Raw genomic sequence first — 19,740 nt, forward strand, 5'->3', positions numbered from 1 at the left:
CAGTAACATGGATCGACTGGTCAAGGGAGGAGGGAGAAGAAAAACAAAATAACAAAAGAGAGCGAGATAACTTTTATATGATCAGCACATGGCCACACAGTACTAACGCTATCATGGCAGATTGAAGACATTAGAACTACAGAAGGAGGGAGGGAGAGAGGCAGAGAGGGGGAGAGAGAGAGAGAGGGGTGACTAAGTCAGAGAGACAGAGAAAGGGGAAGTCTCCAGCAAAAAAGGGAGGTAGAGAGAGAAAAAAGACAGACGTTACATGTGGCTATCTGAGGCTGCGAGTGAGTAATGGAGCGAGACAGAATAGCCGGTAAGTTCTGGGCTCTCAAACGTTTTTTTTTTTGTGCATAGTTTGGAGTCTTTTTCGTTGAAGAAAAGCTGCTTAATTCTCTCTTTTCTAACTCACTTGGTAACTTTAAAGTTTGCTGCCTCGCCTGTGTAGAGGAAGCCACGAGTCATTCAGGGTTCTGTTTGCTTAGTCGGGCAGTACAGTAGGCGCTGGGGCACTCTGTCTGTCTAGTCTGCTTGCCTCACTACTGTTTGAAAGAGTTTAGAACTAACAAATTCATCTTGCTAGTAAATTCCACAAGTTTATCATCTGCTCTAATGATGATTTCAGTCTTTTCACTTTGGACACTTATTTTGTTTTTAAATTCTCTCCATTTAAGGGTTGAGTTGTAACATTTTACTGTTGCTTCAGCTGGTAATCTTTGTCTCTCTTTCTGGCACTGTCAGCTGTGAGATACTGTATGGTTGCCTTTACTGAGTGTGCTTGTCTGCATGAGTGTGCGTGAGAGTGAGTGGGCATCATGTGAAGAAGTGTCAGATATATAACTACTATTTAAATCCTTAAGCCCCATGACTACAAGGTATCCTGGACACTACTATGGAAAGATATGTGTAAAAGCCACAAACCAAATATGCAATTTGTGACTGAGGCATTGCAGTAGGATTGCATTGGATAAGATGGGATAATGATTCACTACAGCTGACCCTGATGTGGGAGCCAGGCTATAGACATGATTAACTCTGAATAATGTCATAGCCATGCATACGAGGGAGTTTATGCTTGGATTCAGTCATCTGGATTAACTATGATGATGGGAAAGTCTATTTTTAGTTATGGGATGAGGCATGAGCTCATGTCTCATGTCGTCGCTAATATGCTTTTTTTGCGGTTGTGGCCTCCGCTAGCGTCTTTTCAGGAAAGCATAGTACGTCCCACACAATGTGTCCTGTCAGAATGAGTGTCTTGTCATTCTGTGTCCTCCCCGCTGTTGCTCTGAGCTTCAGGGTTGATATTCCTCCACTTCCCCTGTTAATGTCACTCTCTCTGTTTACACATAGTGCTATGACTGAGGCTATCTCCTATCTCTGATCCATAGACCTGCCTAATCAAATCTTTCATTGGTATTTTGATGGGTGTTGCATGTAGAGGGGCTTCTAAACTGGCCATATGGGCTCAGTCTGGATTAAGATGATAAGGCTAATCCAACAGGCTTGTGGAGATTAGCGTCGGATATCAAACTGAGCGTCACTCTGAAAATTAGCCTTCATTCAGCTGCTAATGAGATGGCTCCACTTCAGCTCAGAATGCATCTGCTGTCACTGTATAGTTCTAGATTAGACCACATGGAGGCAGTGTTGCTATGTGAGTTTTCCTGTCTCTCTCTGCAGGCAGTCAGTGGAGTGCACCACCATTTCACTGAGTTCTGTGAAAAGTTCCATGTGGATGATTCATATTTTGCAGACAGGGATTTCTTTCTTGTGTGAGTTGGAAGAATTTAGCAAAGTCGGACGTTGGTGGGGGTGAGGATAAGTGTGAGGTTGTTCCACAGCTCGAGCGTTTGGTGGCAGCAGTTGCCTTTCACCCAGGAAGCCCTGGGCTGAGCAACTTCCTGTTTCTGCTCAACTCTTAATTTTTTTACGGGGTTGTTTTTAGATGTGTTGCTATGACAACCAACTCTCCCCCCAAAAAACACTTGACTTGTTTTGAGAGCGATATGAGCTACAGTATTAGGTCCAAAATGTCCCGCTAAGACTTGTGTTTCAAACCTCACTGCTATAACCCATAGCATCAGACCTCAGAGTTACGGCCATGGTGTAGCCTGTCTACGCTCGGCTGTGCAGGATTTAAGATAATATGTTCAATGTGACGTCTCATTGATCATCTCTACATATGGTCAGCACATTGTGCTCTAATGGCAGACTCACTCAATGTCACTGGCTGCTGCTTCAGCGGAAAAATGAAAACCGACATTTAATACTTGAACTGAGAGGAGATCAGAAATACCATGTAAATGTCTGTATTGTGACATTGAGATAGAGATATGATCCGTACAGGATATCCTTTTGGGTGACACTCATCACAGCCATGGCAGGCTATTGGTGGCTGAGGTGTGAGTTGATAGACCTGTTGAGGTCAATGCAGAGGGAGGGAGGTGGAGATAGCCCTTGAGTAAAGGGCTTTGCTCTGAACACTGGTTATTACATGCTCTGGATCAACACAAGGCCTGTTCAGTGTGTCACACATCAGCTTACTCATCCTTCAGCTGCTGTATGTGAATATTCCTTTGAATTAGTTTGGGTTTTGCACAATTTAAACAGTGCAGTGAATGCTGACGATAGCCAATGCAGTACTCTAAAGACACAGCACAACAAACATTTACATTTACATTTAAGTCATTTAGCAGACGCTCTTATCCAGAGCGACTTACAAACACATGCAAGACTCCACTCACACACACACTACCCAATGGCTAGCCCCTGTAGAGGAAGTTGCAAGGCTCTTTGTGTTCCATAATAGCAGTGTACAGGATTTCCTCCATGAGTCAGCTGTCGACACTTCTACCTTCCCACCTCTCTGCACCCTACCTTTTATTGTCTGCTAATATTATTATTTCTCCACTAGGATAAGACCGGGCCCAAAGAACACGGCCCTGGACATTGAGAACAGGAAAGTAGGAAACTGGGTGGACAGGCTCTATGGAAGCCCCACCTTTGGTGTTGGGAGTTTGGCTGGTACTAGGCTATTATATGGAAATGACGGAACAGGGGTCAAATCTGGGGTTAGGTTAGTCATGATATATTCGTCAATGGATACTGGTAGTCTTGGAGGTGTATCACAGAAAGGGCCAGCTCTTGTTTGACCCTTGTATGATCTATGGGTCTGACTGGGCCTTGCACCAGTGGAACAAACATTCCTTGAAAGTGTGGAAAATGCTAATGTAACATGTAGGGAATGCTACAATAATTTACATTTACGTCATTTAGCAGACGCTCTTATCCAGAGCGACTTACAAATAGGTGCATTCACCTTATAGCCAGTGGGATAACCACTTGACAATGTTTTAAAACGTTTTTTTTTTTTTTTTTTTTTTTTTTGGGGGGGGGGGGGGGGTGGGTTGGAGTAAAGGGGGGGGGGGGGGGGGGTTGGAGTAAAGGGGGGGGGGGGGGGGTAGAAGGATTACTTTATCCTATCCCAGGTATTCCTTAAAGAGGTGGGGTTTCAAATGTCTCCGGAAGGTGGTGAGTGACTCCGCTGTCCTGGCGTCGTGAGGGAGCTTGTTCCACCATTGGGGTGCCAGAGCAGCGAACAGTTTTGACTGGGCTGAGCGGGAACTATGCTTCCGCAGAGGTAGGGGAGCTAGCAGGCCAGAGGTGGATGAACGCAGTGCCCTCGTTTGGGTGTAGGGACTGATCAGAGCCTGAAGGTACGGAGGTGCCGTTCCCCTCACAGCTCCGTAGGCAAGCACCATGGTCTTGTAGCAGATGCGAGCTTCAACTGGAAGCCAGTGGAGTGTGCGGAGGAGCGGGGTGACGTGAGAGAACTTGGGAAGGTTGAACACCAGACGGGCTGCGGCATTCTGGATGAGTTGTAGGGGTTTAATGGCACAGGCAGGGAGCCCAGCCAACAGCGAGTTGCAGTAATCCAGACGGGAGATGACAAGTGCCTGGATTAGGACCTGTGCCGCTTCCTGTGTAAGGCAGGGTCGTACTCTCCGAATGTTGTAGAGCATGAACCTACAGGATCGGGTCACCGCCTTGATGTTAGCGGAGAACGACAGGGTGTTGTCCAGGGTCACGCCAAGGCTCTTCGCACTCTGGGAGGAGGACACAACGGAGTTGTCAACCGTGATGGCGAGATCATGGAATGGGAAGTCCTTCCCCGGGAGGAAGAGCAGCTCCGTCTTGCCGAGGTTCAGCTTGAGGTGGTGATCCGTCATCCATACTGATATGTCTGCCAGACATGCAGAGATGCGATTCGCCACCTGGTTATCAGAAGGGGGAAAGGAGAAGATTAGTTGTGTGTCGTCAGCGTAGCAATGATAGGAGAGGCCATGTGAGGATATGACAGAGCCAAGTGACTTGGTGTATAGCGAGAATAGGAGAGGGCCTAGAACTGAGCCCTGGGGGACACCAGTGGTGAGAGCACGTGGTGCGGAGACAGCTTCTCGCCACGCCACTTGGTAGGAGCGACCGGTCAGGTAGGACGCAATCCAAGAGTGAGCCGCGCCAGAGATGCCCAGCTCGGAGAGGGTGGAGAGGAGGATCTGATGGTTCACAGTATCAAAGGCAGCAGACAGGTCTAGAAGGACAAGAGCAGAGGAGAGAGAGTTAGCTTTAGCAGTGCGGAGAGCCTCTGTGACACAGAGAAGAGCAGTCTCAGTTGAATGACCAGTCTTGAAACCTGACTGGTTTGGATCAAGAAGGTCATTCTGAGAGAGATAGCAAGAGAGTTGGCTAAAGACGGCACGCTCAATAGTTTTGGAGAGAAAAGAAAGAAGGGATACTGGTCTGTAGTTGTTGACATTGGAGGGATCGAGTATTGGTTTTTTGAGAAGGGGTGCAACTCTCGCTCTCTTGAAGACGGAAGGGACATAGCCAGCGGTCAAGGATGAGTTAATCAGCGAGGTGAGTTAAGGGAGAAGGTCACCGGAGATGGTCTGGAGAAGAGAGGAGGGGATAGGGTCAAGCGGGCAGGTTATTGGGCGGCCTGCCGTCACAAGTCGCAAGATTTTATCTGGAGAGAGAGGGGAGAAAGAAGTCAAAGCATAGGGTAGGGCAGTGTGAGCAGGACCAGCAGTGTCATTTGACTTAACAAACGAGGATCGGATGTCGTCAACCTTCTTTTCAAAATGGTTGACGAAGTCATCCACAGAGAGGGAGGGGGGGGGGGGGGATTCAGCAGGGAGGAGAATGTGGCAAAGAGCTTCCTAGGGTTAGAGGCGGATGCTTGGAATTTAGAGTGGTAGAAAGTGGCCTTAGCAGCAGAAACAGATGAAGAAAATGTAGAGAGGAGGGAGTGAAAAGATGCCAGGTCTGCAGGGAGTCTAGTTTTCTTCCATTTCCGCTCAGCTGCCCGGAGCTCTGTTCTGTGAGCTCGCAATGAGTCATCAAGCCACGGAGCTGGAGGGGAGGACCGAGCCGGCCGGGAGGATAGGGGACATAGAGAGTCAAAGGATGCAGAAAGGGAGGAGAGGAGGGTTGAGGAGGCAGAATCAGGAGATTGGAGGGAGAAGGATTGAGCAGAGGGAAGAGATGATAGGATGGAAGAGGAGAGAGTAGCGGGAGAGAGAGAGCGAAGGTTGCGACGGCGCATTACCATCTGTGTAGGGGCAGAGTGAGTAGTGTTGGAGGAGAGGGAGAGAGAAAAGGATACAAAGTAGTGGTCGGAGACATGGAGGGGAGTTGCAGTGAGATTAGTAGAAGAACAGCATCTAGTAAAGATGAGGTCAAGCGTATTGCCTGCCTTGTGAGTAGGGGGGGACGGTGAGAGGGTGAGGTCAAAAGAGGAGAGGAGTGGAAAGAAGGAGGCAGAGAGAAATGAGTCAAATGTAGACGTAGGGAGGTTGAAATCCCCCAGAACTGTGAGGGGTGAGCCATCCTCAGGAAAGGAACTTATCAAGGCATCAAGCTCATTGATGAACTCTCCAAGGGAACCTGGAGGGCGATAGATGACAAGGATATTAAGCTTAAATGGGCTAGTGACTGTGACAGCATGGAATTCAAATGAGGAGATAGACAGATGGGTCAGGGGAAAAATTGAGAATGTCCACTTGGGAGAGATGAGGATTCCTGTGCCACCACCCCGCTGACCAGATGCTCTCGGGGTATGCGAGAACACATGGTCAGACGAGGAGAGAGCAGCAGGAGTAGCAGTGTTTTCAGTGGTAATCCATGTTTCCGTCAGCGCCAAGAAGTCGAGGGACTGGAGGGTAGCATAGGCTGGGATGAAGTCTGCCTTGTTGGCAGCAGAACGGCAGTTCCAGAGGCTGCCTGAGACCTGGAACTCCACGTGGGTTGTGCGTGCAGGGACCACCAGGTTAGAGAGGCAGCAGCCACGCGGTGTGAGGCGTTTGTGTAGCCTGTGCGGAGAGGAGAGAACAGGGATAGGCAGAGGCATAGTTGACAGGCTGCAGCAGATGGCTACAATAATGCAGAGGAGATCGGAATAAAATGAACTAAACATCTGGGAAAGGAGAGAGCGGGGCCTCCCTCACCACAACTCCCAAATATAACTCTCCCAACTTCCACCTCAGAAACTATAATTGTTGTAAACTACAGCGGTTCAATGTTTTCTAGGAATAGACTAACCTAGTTTATTCAGCTAGCTAACTAGGTGCAGTATTATTCCGTGAAAAACGTCCGGGCACCTCGTCATAAGACGCCACAGCCAGCTAGCATGCCGGTCTCCAGCAGCAGGGTTTAGCGCCAATACTCAGCCACAACAACCACCAGTGTATCAACACACAAGCAGATCGTTCGTGTCCGTGTCTAACGTTGTGGGTTAGTCCCGACAGCTTGAGCGAGTCCGTCGTCAACTTATTCAGCCAGTTAGTTAGCTAGAATAGTTAGCAAACTAGCTAGCCATTGCTTTCAGACAAAGAAGAACCCCTCCTTTCACGGCACGAACACACAGAGAGAGCCAAACTAACGTTAACTAGTCACCCATGTCCCGAATTCCTTGAGCGACTCGGGCTATCAATATGTAAAAAACAAAACACAAGTGTAGGTTATGACTTACCCCTAGCAGCTACTGTTAGCTAGCCAAGTGCAAAGCTAGCCACTGAATTGACTCAGCCAGTTCGCGTCTGTTCGCTCGGTCGTTCCAGCTATTGTTTACAAGTAGCTATCCAGGTTGCAACAAGCTTGCTAATTTTCAAGCACAGTAGCCACTTGCTACCTAACGTTAACGGTTCAGACAATGAGGTTAGAAAGAGCTGAATGGTAGGCAGTTATTGTATGTAATCGTTGCAGGCAGCCAGCTGGCGTAATTACAGGCACTCTCAGGCGTGAAACAACTATACCGTTGCTAATAGCTACTCGCCAGCTAGTCAGCTAGTCCAGGTGGTGAGCTAGCTAGCTAGCTAGCTTCGTGCTACACCCGGCACCGCCGAATACAATACTAACCTACAATAATTACATACAACAACTACCTACAACATCCCACGATACCTACCTACAATACCTAACTACAATCTAAATACATAGTTTAAGCCTTACTCGACAAAGCCCAAGCTATGTATAAAGCCAAACTTACCCGACGCCAAGCTTACCCGACGACCTCCTTACCCGACGACCAAGCTTACCCGACGACCTCCATAATGGTACGTTTAGATGGTAGATGCCAAACTGGATGTCATTGTTTTCAATGAGAGCACGACAGTTAGCCGCAACGGTAGACGGGACTTGCCACCAGAGTTCAAATATTTAAACTTTTGCCGTCTGCCATAGCGTTGTTTTTTTACCGGATGTTGATTTGCATTGTTTGTTTACTGAAATCACCATGGCAATGCATACCATTGTGCTGACTTGCTTTTGCCATCGCCATCTTTCTTGCTTTCTTGTCTCGCTATGTTCTGTTCTTTATTTTTGTCTTATTATTATCTATCCTGATGCCTAGTCACTTTACCCTGCCTTCATGTACATATCAACCTCAAATACCTTATTATTATCTTTCCTGATGCCTAGTCACTTTACCATGCCTTCATGTACATATCTACCTCAAATACCTTATTATTATCTATCCTGATGCCTAGTCACTTTACCCTGCCTTCATGTACATATCTACCTCAAATACCTTATTATTATCTATCCTGATGCCTAGTCACTTTACCCTGCCTTCATGTACATATCTACCTCAAATACCTTATTATTATCTATCCTGATGCCTAGTCACTTTACCCTGCCTTCATGTACATATCTACCTCAAATACCTTATTATTATCTATCCTGATGCCTAGTCACTTTACCCTGCCTTCATGTACATATCAACCTCAAATACCTCATACCTCTGCACATTGATCTGGTACTGGTACTCCCTGTATATAGCTCCATTCTTGTGTGCTTTATTTGATTCCTCTTGTGTTACTATTTTATTTCTAAACTCTACATTGTTGGGAAGGGTTTGTAAGCAAGCATTTCACGGTAAAGTCTACACCAGTTGTATTCGGCGCATGTGACAAATAAAATGTGATTTGATGTGGTATGACGGGTTTTTGCGTCCCTCGTCTAAACGCAGCATAACATGACGTGTGAAAAGGCACACTTCATCGCACAGAGTGTATTTTATGCCTGATGGGCAAAGTGTGAAATGATCCAGTCAGGCTAGGAGGCCTGGCGTGTTTACGAGTTATAGTTGGACAGCTCTCTCGCTCTCTCTGTCGCTCTCTCTCTCTCCCTCTTTCTCTGAGTTTTATTATACCGTTTAATTACGTAGAGTTTCTCTACTCAAGCTTTTATTGAAGCCATGTGAATTTAGCTCTGTTAATTCCATCAGCAGTCAGCAGTGTAGTGTTGCCACGCTGTCTGGACTGAAAGGTCAGGACAATCACTTTTTAAAAGGTGTCATTTTAGAGAAACTGTCTAATCCCACACACATACACTCATAAATGGAATTGATATTGGGCAACTGGTTTTGTGTCACTTCCTGATGATGAACATCTATGGTTGTGTGTTCCTATTCATCTGAAATTGACCTGACAACCAAGTCTGCAGGTACAACCAGTGAAGTATTAGGAGGCCTACACAGTAAGTGACAAAGCTAACCCAAGTCAATACTGTGGAGGGATGATGTGAAGTAGTCAGTGTGAATAGTTGAATGTGTGAAGAGTCCTAGACCAGGCTATCCTATAAGTACATTGTACTGACAAACCGGCACCCTTTTACACAAGCAACATGAATCTACACCACAGCTCTCCTGTCTCCTCTCTCTCTCTCTCCCATGATCCAGGACCAGGCTGTATTGTTTTGGTGGGGATTTTTCTACAGTTTAGCCCTGAGCCTTCAAACACTGTTTACTGGGCTATTTCAGGGGTACTGAAACATACACACATACACACACACGCTCCAGATGTTGTTTTGAAAATCTGTCTCTCTATGCCTGGGAGGGAGCCATCATCTGCATGTGTGTGTGTGTGTTTGCGTGCGTGTTTAGATAAATATATGCTGTCTGGGAAGGTGTGTATTTCACACTGTGTGTTTTGGTTTAATTGAGGACTGAGGCTGTGTGGCATATGGTTTAGGGTCCTGCCACTGGGGCTGTGTACCAGGGGGCCACACACTGCTACATTTGAACAAAGATGTGTACATGAATGCACATGCATGGGTTAGTGAGCATGTACACACGCGCGCCCACACACACCACAAAACCACACACGCCTACACACCGGTTACACACAGAATGTGGCTATGTGCCTACTTATGAGGCTGACTCAACCCATGGTTGCTTTCAGCACTGAGAGGCACCCTACACAATCCATAGGAGACTGCAACCTTTCCAACACAGCACAAGTGGTAAAAAACATGGTAGCAGTCTAGCAGAGGTATTCCAGTCCTATAACTGGTATATATCAAAAACACACACACTCCATAGTCCTTAGACACACACACACACACACACACACACACACACACACACACACACACACACACACACACACACTCTACCTGGCAGCCTCTGGCCCTGGTCCCTAGACACTCACCATACAAAGGAACCAGAACACACAATAAAACACAACAGGACCTCTCCTGACCTGGTGTTATGGTGAGACGACGCCAGCCACCAGGTGGGACCAGGCTCCTATATTGACATTGACCTTCTCAAAAATACCTTTTCATTCATACAGCAGGCTAGTATACATAGTACACATTCACAAGACGTTGTGGCATCCTGCTAACAAGCTCTTTTTTTCCTTTGTATGGGTTGTTGGCATCAGAGTGGTCCTCTGTATGGTCCATATGCTCCACTAAGGGTGTTATACACTGTGTGATTAAAATGTTGACTTCCTGTAGGCCTCAACATGTCTGGCTCCAAATAGGAAGTGAATTGCTTTGGAAAAGCCATGAGTCACTCATCGCTAATTACGCTATTGCTTTGTTAGCGTAGAATGCTAACGGGAGATCATAAGCAGATAGCTCTGGTAATGCTTCCTAATGCTAATATCCTGCAGGGTGACAGCGGTGCAGACGTTAGTAAGAAACACAAGGTCAACAATCTGTTATTTTTCATCACTTTCTATTGTTTTTACATCAACAGTTTTCCAAGCTGTCAGAACTTGTTACTCACTCCAAAAAAGTAGTCCCCAATCCATGCGTAAGGACATGTAATCACCACCCAGATCAAACGCTGTCTTGTTATCAAGCTCATTCCCGCGCTGTGTTATTAGGTTACGCACTCTCCGAGATCCCCACAGATCTTAACTTCCTGTGTTTCTCTTGGAACAGTTTTTTTACAGGGAGCGAGTTTGTGTGTGACTCGCTCCTTAGCCGCTCTAGGCCCTACAGCGTAGTCAGTCGTTCTCTGTCAGTCAGGAAACTTCCAGAGAAGTGAGTGTTCTTTAATTAGAGAGGTAGTGAGTCTAAGGATGAGTCTGAAATGGCACCCTATTCCCTATATGGTGCACTACTTTTGACCAGAGCCCTATATGGGGAAAAGGGTGCCATTGCAGATGCAGACCTACTTTATGTGTTAGGAAAGTACCAGAGAAGTGAGTGTTCTTTAATTAGTGGTAGTGAGGCACAATTCCATGTTTATCTATAACTACTGACGTACTTTCTGAGATGGTCAGTTCGTGTTCACTTGAGTGGAGTGGGACTGAGTGGCTTGAGGTTTAAGAATGCCATTTGAGGGCCTGACTTTTTGACTGGTTGACTAAGGGAAGGGTTGGTTGATTACATGAAGCCAGGAACTTGGTTTAAGTTGGTTAAGTGGCTGTGTGACATTTCCCCTGTTGGCTCAGATCTTTTTACATGTTGTACAATGTTATGGGATCAGACTTGACACAGACACAGTCATGCACTCACAAACATTTATTGAGAGGGAGACTGCAGGCAGGGAGATCCACGAAAAAAGAGGGAGGGAGCTTTTCTCTGAGGGGAGGAGAGGAGGGCTTGCCTTTCACTCTCTGAAGACTGAACGCTGCGATGTAGTGCCAGGCATAGGAAGCAGAGAAAAATAAGTGGCTCCTTTAAGAAAGCTGTGGTCTTGGATCAGATCTACTACACAGCAGTCTCGTTTTTTACACTGGCTCCTAATTTGGGATTTGTTTAGAATCAGTAGAGGGACTCTGGAACGTTACCTTGATTGGGAAGGGATTTGGGAATTCTGTTTTACTTTGATATCAAACCAGCAAGATGTCTGACTCCAAGGTTACTGCTCACTTGGACGGAATTATCTCTGACTTTGAAGGTTTGTCTTGTTTTGATTACTCTTTTTTTATTTGTCACAGACGTTCCTATCGACAGCCAGTGATGACTAACAACTGAAGATAACTGCTGTCAAAAATGGACTAATTCTAGATCGAATCTACAATTGAGTCACTAGCCTTTTCTTCACTTAACAGCACTGGTCTCTCCCTCTCTGTTTTTGTTTCTCGTGTGTGCGTGCGTGTGTGCGTGTGCATACGAATGCATGTGTGTGTGCGCAGTGGACATGTGTTCCCCTCAGTCTCTTAATCCCAGTCTGTTATTGATTATATGCTAGTTACGTCAGTAGAGTACCCCAGTATTGACAGTGCTACTTCACCACAGGAAACCTTCCAGCTGAAAGCATTAAAGGGACTCATAGTAAAGCCTCACATCTGGCCACCCCACCAAACCCCCATTCATTCACAACTCCTCAGTGTGTCCTCTGTCTCTCTCCTTTGTTTTCCTAGCTGTCCTGTGAAGCTGCCATTGATTTCCTTTGTTATTGTCCTCTTCCTCCTTTCCTCTTCCTCCTCCGGTCCGAGTGTGTCCTTCCCTCCAGCTGTGAGAGGTCTGACAGATGCCGCACACACAGAAGCCACACACACACACGTTTGTTTTGCTATCCTTGTGGGGAACAAACAATTGATTCCCATTCAAAATCCTATTTTCCCTAACCCAGCGTTTTCCAAACTCAGTCCTCGGACCCCAAGGGGTGCATCTTTTGTTTTTTTGCCCTAACTAAACAGCTTATTCAAATGATCAAAGCTTGATGATTAGTTGATTATTTGAATCAGCTGTGTAGTGCTAGGGCAAAAACCAAAACATGCACCCCTTGGGGTCCCAAGGACCGAGTTTGGGAAACCCTGCCCTAACCCCTAATCCTTAATCTTACCTTAACCCTAAACCTCTAACTCTAATTCTAACCCTAATTGTAACCCTAAACCTAACCCATAAGCCTAAAAAAGGCTTTTTCCTTGTGGGCTTGACAAAATGTACCCATTTGTCTAAATGTTCCTTGTTTTACTATCCTTGTGAGGACTCTGGTCCCCTCAAGGATAGTTAAACCAAACCACACACACATTGAGTGTGTTTACTCCCTCAAATCTGAGAATCTGAATGTGTGACTGAACATAGTTAGTATTATTAATTAATTTCTTTAGGGTTAGATGGACACAGTCCAAAACTTGATTAGCGTTAGGTTCTCGCTCTCTTGGTCAGATCAGTCACTCCCTTAGATTTACTCTTCTGGATGTGTGGTCCTGCTTCAGAAAGTAGTTTAGAGTCGATGAAGTTTAAAACAATATCAGTCATTGCATGAGGGTAAGACCTTGTTCTTTTGAGAGAAAGGGTTGTGGTTATGGGTGTTCTCTCCATATCGGACAGACCAGACTCTATCTCCCACATCTGTAGGTTTATTTCCAGGTAGTTTTTTAGTGAGTGATGATGTGTTCTGAGGGAGCGTGCTGCTGTAGTATGGAACTGGGCGTTTGGGCAGGGAGAGGCAATTCCACCGAGAGCCTGTGTGTGTGTTACCCTGCCAACAATAGGTAGAGTAAACCTGTGTTCTACTGCCTGGGCTCTCTTTAAAGTGGCATGTGTTTATGTATATTTGGTGTGCACTTTTATGACCATCTCTGGGGTCTTTTTTGTAAGACTCAGTTTATTACTATGCGGGTTGCGTTGCACACATTTTGTAGGTACAGTGTAATGTTAACTTTACATTATCAGTACTGTATGATCAAATGGATGAACAATACCATATCAGTGCCATGGTAACAGGATGATGTCAACAACTCTGTCACTCAGTCTTAGTCCTCTCAGACAGTTGTGGATTCTGCTGGTATCTGATTCTCCCTGGTATCTGATCTGGAACTGTGTAGAAATGTCACTACTGTTCACACACTTCTGCTGAAGCCCAGCTGACGTAGGTCTACTCTGCTATTTACTGGCCAGTCTAGTCTCCAGTCACTTATCTATCTGTCTCTCAGCTCAAACTAGAAGTGTGGGGATTTTCCAGAGGCTTAATGTTTGTGGACAGTGTGTGTGTTTTTAGATTGGTATGGATTTTTATTTCTTCTTTTTGAGTGCATCTGAGATCAACATCAAGTCATAAGCCTTGGTCTCTTATTGCTCTCTGATAAATTGAATCAGCTGAATAGTAAATCAACTACAGTGAGGGAAAAAAGTATTTGATCCCCTGCTGATTTTGTAAGTTTGCCCACTGACAAAGAAATGATCAGTCTATAATTTTAATGGTAGGTTTATTTGAACAGTGAGAGACAGAATAACAACAAAAAAATCCAAAAATGTTATAAATTGATTTGCATTTTAATGAGGGAAATAAGTATTTGACCCCTCTGCAAAACATGACTTAGTACTTGGTGGCAAAACCCTTGTTGGCAATCACAGAGGTCAGACGTTTCTTGTAGTTGGCCACCAGGTTTGCACACATCTCAGGAGGGATTTTGTCTCACTCTTCTTTGCAGATCTTCTCCAAGTCATTAAGGTTTCGAGGCTGACGTTTGGCAACTCGAACCTTCAGCTCCCTCCACAGATTTTCTATGAGATTAAGGTCTGGAGACTAGCTAGGCCACTCCAGGACCTTAATGTGCTTCTTCTTGAGCCACTCCTTTGTTGCCTTGGCCGTGTGTTTTGGGTCATTGTCATGCTGGAATACCCATCCACGACCCATTTTCAATGCCCTGGCTGAGGGAAGGAGGTTCTCACCCAAGATTTGACGGTACATGGCCCCGTCCATCGTCCCATTTTTTTGTTGTTATTCTGTCTCTCACTGTTCAAATAAACCTACCATTAAAATTATAGACTGATAATTTTTTTGTCAGTGGGCAAACATACAAAATCAGCAGGGGATCAAATACTTTTTTCCCTCACTGTAAATAGTGAATAGGCCTACTCATCAATAGTGAATAACCCTCTCACGATCTGTTTGCTATGGTGGAGTTTGAAATAGCTGCAGGTGTTGTTTGGAATCCGTCCACTCTTGATACTTCTAACATTGTAAACGGCTCCAGTGGTCAACAAGTGATGTAAATCAGGATGGCTGTAGCCTGCAGTACAGAAGGCTTTATAGTCGTTAACCTGTGGCTGTTGCCTGTTCAAAGGAATGAACTAGGCCTTACCTGCCAAGCACCCAGGGGTTCAGACTGAAGGGTATGGAGCCAGCTACTACTGAACTACCAACAGCTGCATTCGCTTTGAGTTCCTCCATATCTTTCTTTCTCTCTCCCTTTGTCTCGCTCGCTCGCTCTCTCTACTAGAATTATTTTGTGCTGAACCGGGTATCAGCCTGACCACGAGTGAGTCACACACGGCGTGTGTCAGCATAAACCCAACACTGTCCAGAGAAGACAGGAGGAAGTGTATGTTTGACACCCTAACATTAGCGGTGGCTAAGCTTTGGACTGACCAAGTGAAATATCATAGGGGGAGGATTTGTGTAACTTTATCGGTCAATCACTGGCCTTGCCTTGTCAGACTTGGTTTTGAAAGATTTCTATGATATTATAATTCCACTGCATAATGTTGTAGCCCGCTTCTGTTGATACTGGCAGAACCGCTATGTGCGTAAACGTGTGTATGTAGTACCATGGAGTTAAACATTACCATTATAGTTTGTGTTAGTGTATCAAGATAAAGTGTTTTCAAATACTTGAATAGACATTTAATTCAAGCCATAATCACTGTTTTGCCAGTGGGTTTGGCATTGTATGTACAGTAGTATATGTCTGACACTGCACAGTTTTAAATGCCAGCATTATATCATCATGCCTCTTATGTTTTCACAGACCATTATCTGGCAGTATTACAGTAACTATCAGCGTCCTCATAGTTCTACCGTCATGTGATACTGATCAGAAAGTGAGCGAGGCTGGAATGTAAGAGATGGGTGAGTGGTTCAGTGAGACAACCTGAGTGGCGCAGTGGTCTAAGGCACTGCGCCACTCAGGTTAAGTGGCACAGTGGTCTAAGGCACTGCATCGCAGTGCTAACTGTGCCACTAGAGATCCTGGTTCGAATCCAGGCTCTGTCGCAGCCGGCCGCGACCGGGAGACTCATGGGCGGCGCACAATTGGCCCAGCGTCGTCCAGGGTAGGGGAGGGAATGGCCGGCAGGGATGTAGCTCAGTTGATAGAGCATGGTGTTTGCAACGCCAGGGTTGTGGGTTCGATTCCCACGGGGGGCCAGTATAAAATAAAATAAAACATGTATTCACTAACTGTAAGTCGCTCTGGATAAGAGCGTCTGCTAAATGACTAAAATGTAAATGTAATAGCATGGTGTTGTATGAGCAGAGAAACGTCAGCAATATTATTTGGCAATATCTTTTTCAGTATCCCATAGATAATATGTAATACTATATATTTTCTACAGTACAGTTGGCCGTTCTCCCCTAAAGAACCCTCAAAACACAGACTTGCACATCCAGCCCAATAGACATAAATTAGACTAGACACACACACACACACACTGATGAAACTCTAGCATTTGGGCCTCAGAGTTGCGGTCCCCAGGAGAGCTCCCTTCACTCCTCAGTTCTAAGATGCCGTCTGAAGGCCGTCTGGCCCCTGTCTAGACCCCTCTCTTTGAGGAAGCTGATCTAGCCGGTCACATCAGGACTCAGACGCCATACCATGGAACTCTGGGCCCGTACTCAGAAAGTATCTCAGAGAAGGAGTACTGATCAAGGCCTTCGACTCTTACATGAAGGCCACCATGACGTCCCTTGGCCTTGTTAGTGGGATACTGTACTGATGTTGATGGGCAGTAGTGCAACAGTGGACCCTAGAGAACACAACCTCATGTCTTGACCTTTTTAGTCAGTTTTAGTATAAGTCTATAGGCTCTCTCTCTCTCTCTCGCCCTCTCTTTCCTCAGTGTTCAATCTTTTCTCTAGCCTCACTAAACCCCACAACAGGATGCGGTGATGACTCTGAATTCTTTGACCTTAGTCAGAACCCACACCTTGATTGGCTGTGAAAGCAGATCACCGCATTGGCTCAAAACACAACCATGAAGTCAGTCTCTTTCTATAACTACCATGAGACTGTAAACAGGAAACAATACGTTGTGGTTCTGATGTCTCATTTGATTGGAGCATAGTTCTCACAATAGTTACATTTCTCAGCTCGATACCCATATCCTGCATAAAAATCTAATTTTAGTTGTCACATGCTTCGTAAACAACAGGTGTAGACTAACAGTGAAATGCATACTGACAGTGTTAACTCAAACCATTAGATAAAAGCACCTGCATAACTGTGTGATGTTTATCATAAGCCTATCTCTTTATAGCTGCATCAGAGCTGTACAGAATCTGTTGTTCATTATTGTATCTGTATCTGTATCTGTGTGTCCTTGAGGAGATGAGTTAACGCCAGTGATGCACACAGGGACAGGAAGTCAAGGCTAGCACCTGGGCCTAGCAGGGTGGGAGACAGAACAAAAGTATGTTTCTTCTTCTCTATTTAAACCTATTTAGTAGGGCTGGGACGATACCAGTATCGCGATACTCATTAGTGTCGTGGCAAGGAAACAAAATACGAAGCTGATTTAACTTCTTTAGGAAAACAGTTATAATGTTGGAAACAAACATCATTATGTTGTCATCCAGAGTCACATTTATTTATTTTCCAAGCTAGTACACAATATTTTACAGCAGGTTTTTAAAGTACCAAAGAGTTTGGTCTGCTTTGTGTTTTCATTTTTGCCATAGACATTTCTTTGCGATACTGGTATCTTCCCGGACCCTACTATTTAGGCCAGGTGGGAGAGAACCTCCATCTTAGTGTGTTGTGCCATGCTAGGACCAGGAGTTTTCCTGACCACATGATCTGACCAGGAAAAACTCTGCTGGCCCAGTTATAGGCCTGGACAGCAGCCCAGATTTGTTCTTGGTCAGGAAGAATGCCTGGCCCTTTGGCTGTTGTTATGGTCATCCTCTCACAAGAGGCTGTGAGATACTGGACACTACGAGGTAGGCTACACAGGGAGAGAGAAGTAGACTGAACTGTTGTTAAGGAGATTCCACAGAGACTTTCTGTATTTCCAGCTCATTGTCTGGGAATGCCATTTCACTGGAGGGATGAGACGGTATCGTTCGTCTGGCCTTCGCTCACGTCGGGATACTGGCGCACCGTGATCCCAGGCCAATCTAGCACGTGTGAAATCCATGACAGGGATATCCTTGGATGCTTCCTCGGAAATACGTGATCCTTCTTCTCTGTCTGTCTTCTAGTGGAATGATGTTGGAAAGAGTGACCTCTGAATGTATGGAAAACCATGGAAAACCGCATGGTAGAACTGAGTCGAGGAACGTTCCTCTTTGCTATAATAATCCCCGTAATGTCTCTCTTTCCAAGTCATTCTAAGGCATATGGTGACCGTTGAGTAAGTTGAATTTCTAGGTCATATTAAATTATATGCAGCCATCTTGGATGTTATGATAACACTTAAGTCCTATCAGTGTTATGTGTGTCTGACAGTCTCTCTATGCAACCATGGTCTTTGGTCTTACAGCCAGCCGACTGTTTTTAAGCATTGAGCATTAAATCATACATTGTACAGTCTCTCTCTGATAATAACACTCAGTGTTAGGCTTATACTGACTGTCTCTCTATGCAGGCAACCCTGGGGCCTGTTCAAGAGCATGTAACGTTACAGAACATTCAGATAGAAATGTATGTTGTAGAAAAGTAAGGACTGACTGTTTATCTGAATAGGGAATCGTGTCAGCTCTATTCATTCTATTTCTATCTGCAACGTTCAGAACATTTCAGATCACTGAATACGCCAATGGTCTTCCAGCTCACTGTTTGCTAAGCACTAAGCAGCAAACTGATTTGGCAGTCAAGTCCTAGTCCTGGACCGAGTTGAAAGTAGCCGCCACCTTGGACTCATTCAGCACAATCATAAAACACAAGAGGGAGGAAAGGGGGGTTATGGGGGATGGAGTCCAGTGGCAAAGTGGTTTGGACATGGAAATAACTTATAACCGTGTTATGTTTTATAAGCGCATAAGGGATTGGGTCTCCCATTCTAATTAAAGATATGGGAGATGGGATGTGTTTTCAGTAACAGCAAAAGCAACACACATCCTTAAAGTGGAGGATTAAAACGTTTTTATAATGCCTCGTAGACTCCGGAATTTAACTACAATATTCCCCAAGTCATGACAGCGTAATGGAGAAAGCTTGAGAGAATAACAGTTAGTCATTGGAAATAAATGTTTAGTTGAGGGTTTGGGGGTAGTTAGGAGCATTTAACACCTACAGTATGTACACATGAGACCCTTCAAATACAGTTAGGAGATTTAGCAGTTTGCTAATGCTGCTATGCTAACGTTGGTTAGCTAGCTGTTTCAATGCACAGGGAATGCAAGAACAAGGAAAGGCAGATCAGCAAAGGAAAATGGAAAGGTGTACGGTAACCATGGCAGTGAGTGTTTTAAATAGAGAGATACAGAGGGAAGGGGACTAGCAACACCAATCATACAACAGCATATAGACATCATGGACACTTATGAGGCCATAAATATGTCCTTGAACTGGAAAAATGCAATTGGACGGTCAGAGAAGAGCAAGACATTTGTTCCAGCGCCCTAAATTATAGTTTGGCAAGAAGAGGATTTGTTTTAGGGGGAGAAAGAGTATCGAGTGTCGCTGTCATAAAATGAAGAGGCTTATAGCAGTAAAATTAGATCAGGCCCATAATTGATGTTTTGAGGAAAGGTTTTGGTGTGATTGTCTGCAGCTCTCTGGTCCCTTCACAGCTAGGACTGGGTTTATGGAGAGGGCAATGGGATAGGGGCTGAGTACCCCCTCTCTGTGGGTGTACACACACACACGCACACACACATGCACGCACGCGTGCAGGCACACACACACACACTTTAGGCCATAACAGAACTGATCATCAGCTTTGAATTGTGATGAGTGTTACAGAGAGGACATGGATGTGTGTGACTGTGATGTCATAACCAGCTCGTAACCACAGTGACTAGCTTAGCATCTTCCCCATGGG

The 19,740-nt window shown here is 45.3% G+C and overlaps 1 protein-coding gene across 2 annotated transcripts in view; it reads left to right on the plus strand.

The window, feature by feature from the left end:
- The window catches only part of LOC311113668 (septin-9-like), an 87,392-nt gene that overhangs the window by 19,681 nt on the left and 47,971 nt on the right, over positions 1-19,740 (plus strand). The window contains exon 1 of one of the 2 annotated variants that reach the window (XM_084156947.1): positions 11,595-11,701. The exons of the other annotated variant lie outside the window; for it this stretch is intronic. Within the exon in view, the coding sequence (XP_084013073.1) occupies positions 11,647-11,701 (55 nt within the window). The 5' untranslated portion in view covers positions 11,595-11,646. Of the gene's footprint in view, positions 1-11,594; positions 11,702-19,740 lie in introns of those variants that run through there. 2 annotated transcript variants of the gene reach the window in all.

The sequence above is a fragment of the Coregonus lavaretus genome, assembly GCF_964263955.1.
Source record: "Coregonus lavaretus genome assembly, chromosome: 40".
Classification (NCBI taxonomy): Eukaryota; Metazoa; Chordata; class Actinopteri; order Salmoniformes; family Salmonidae; genus Coregonus; species Coregonus lavaretus.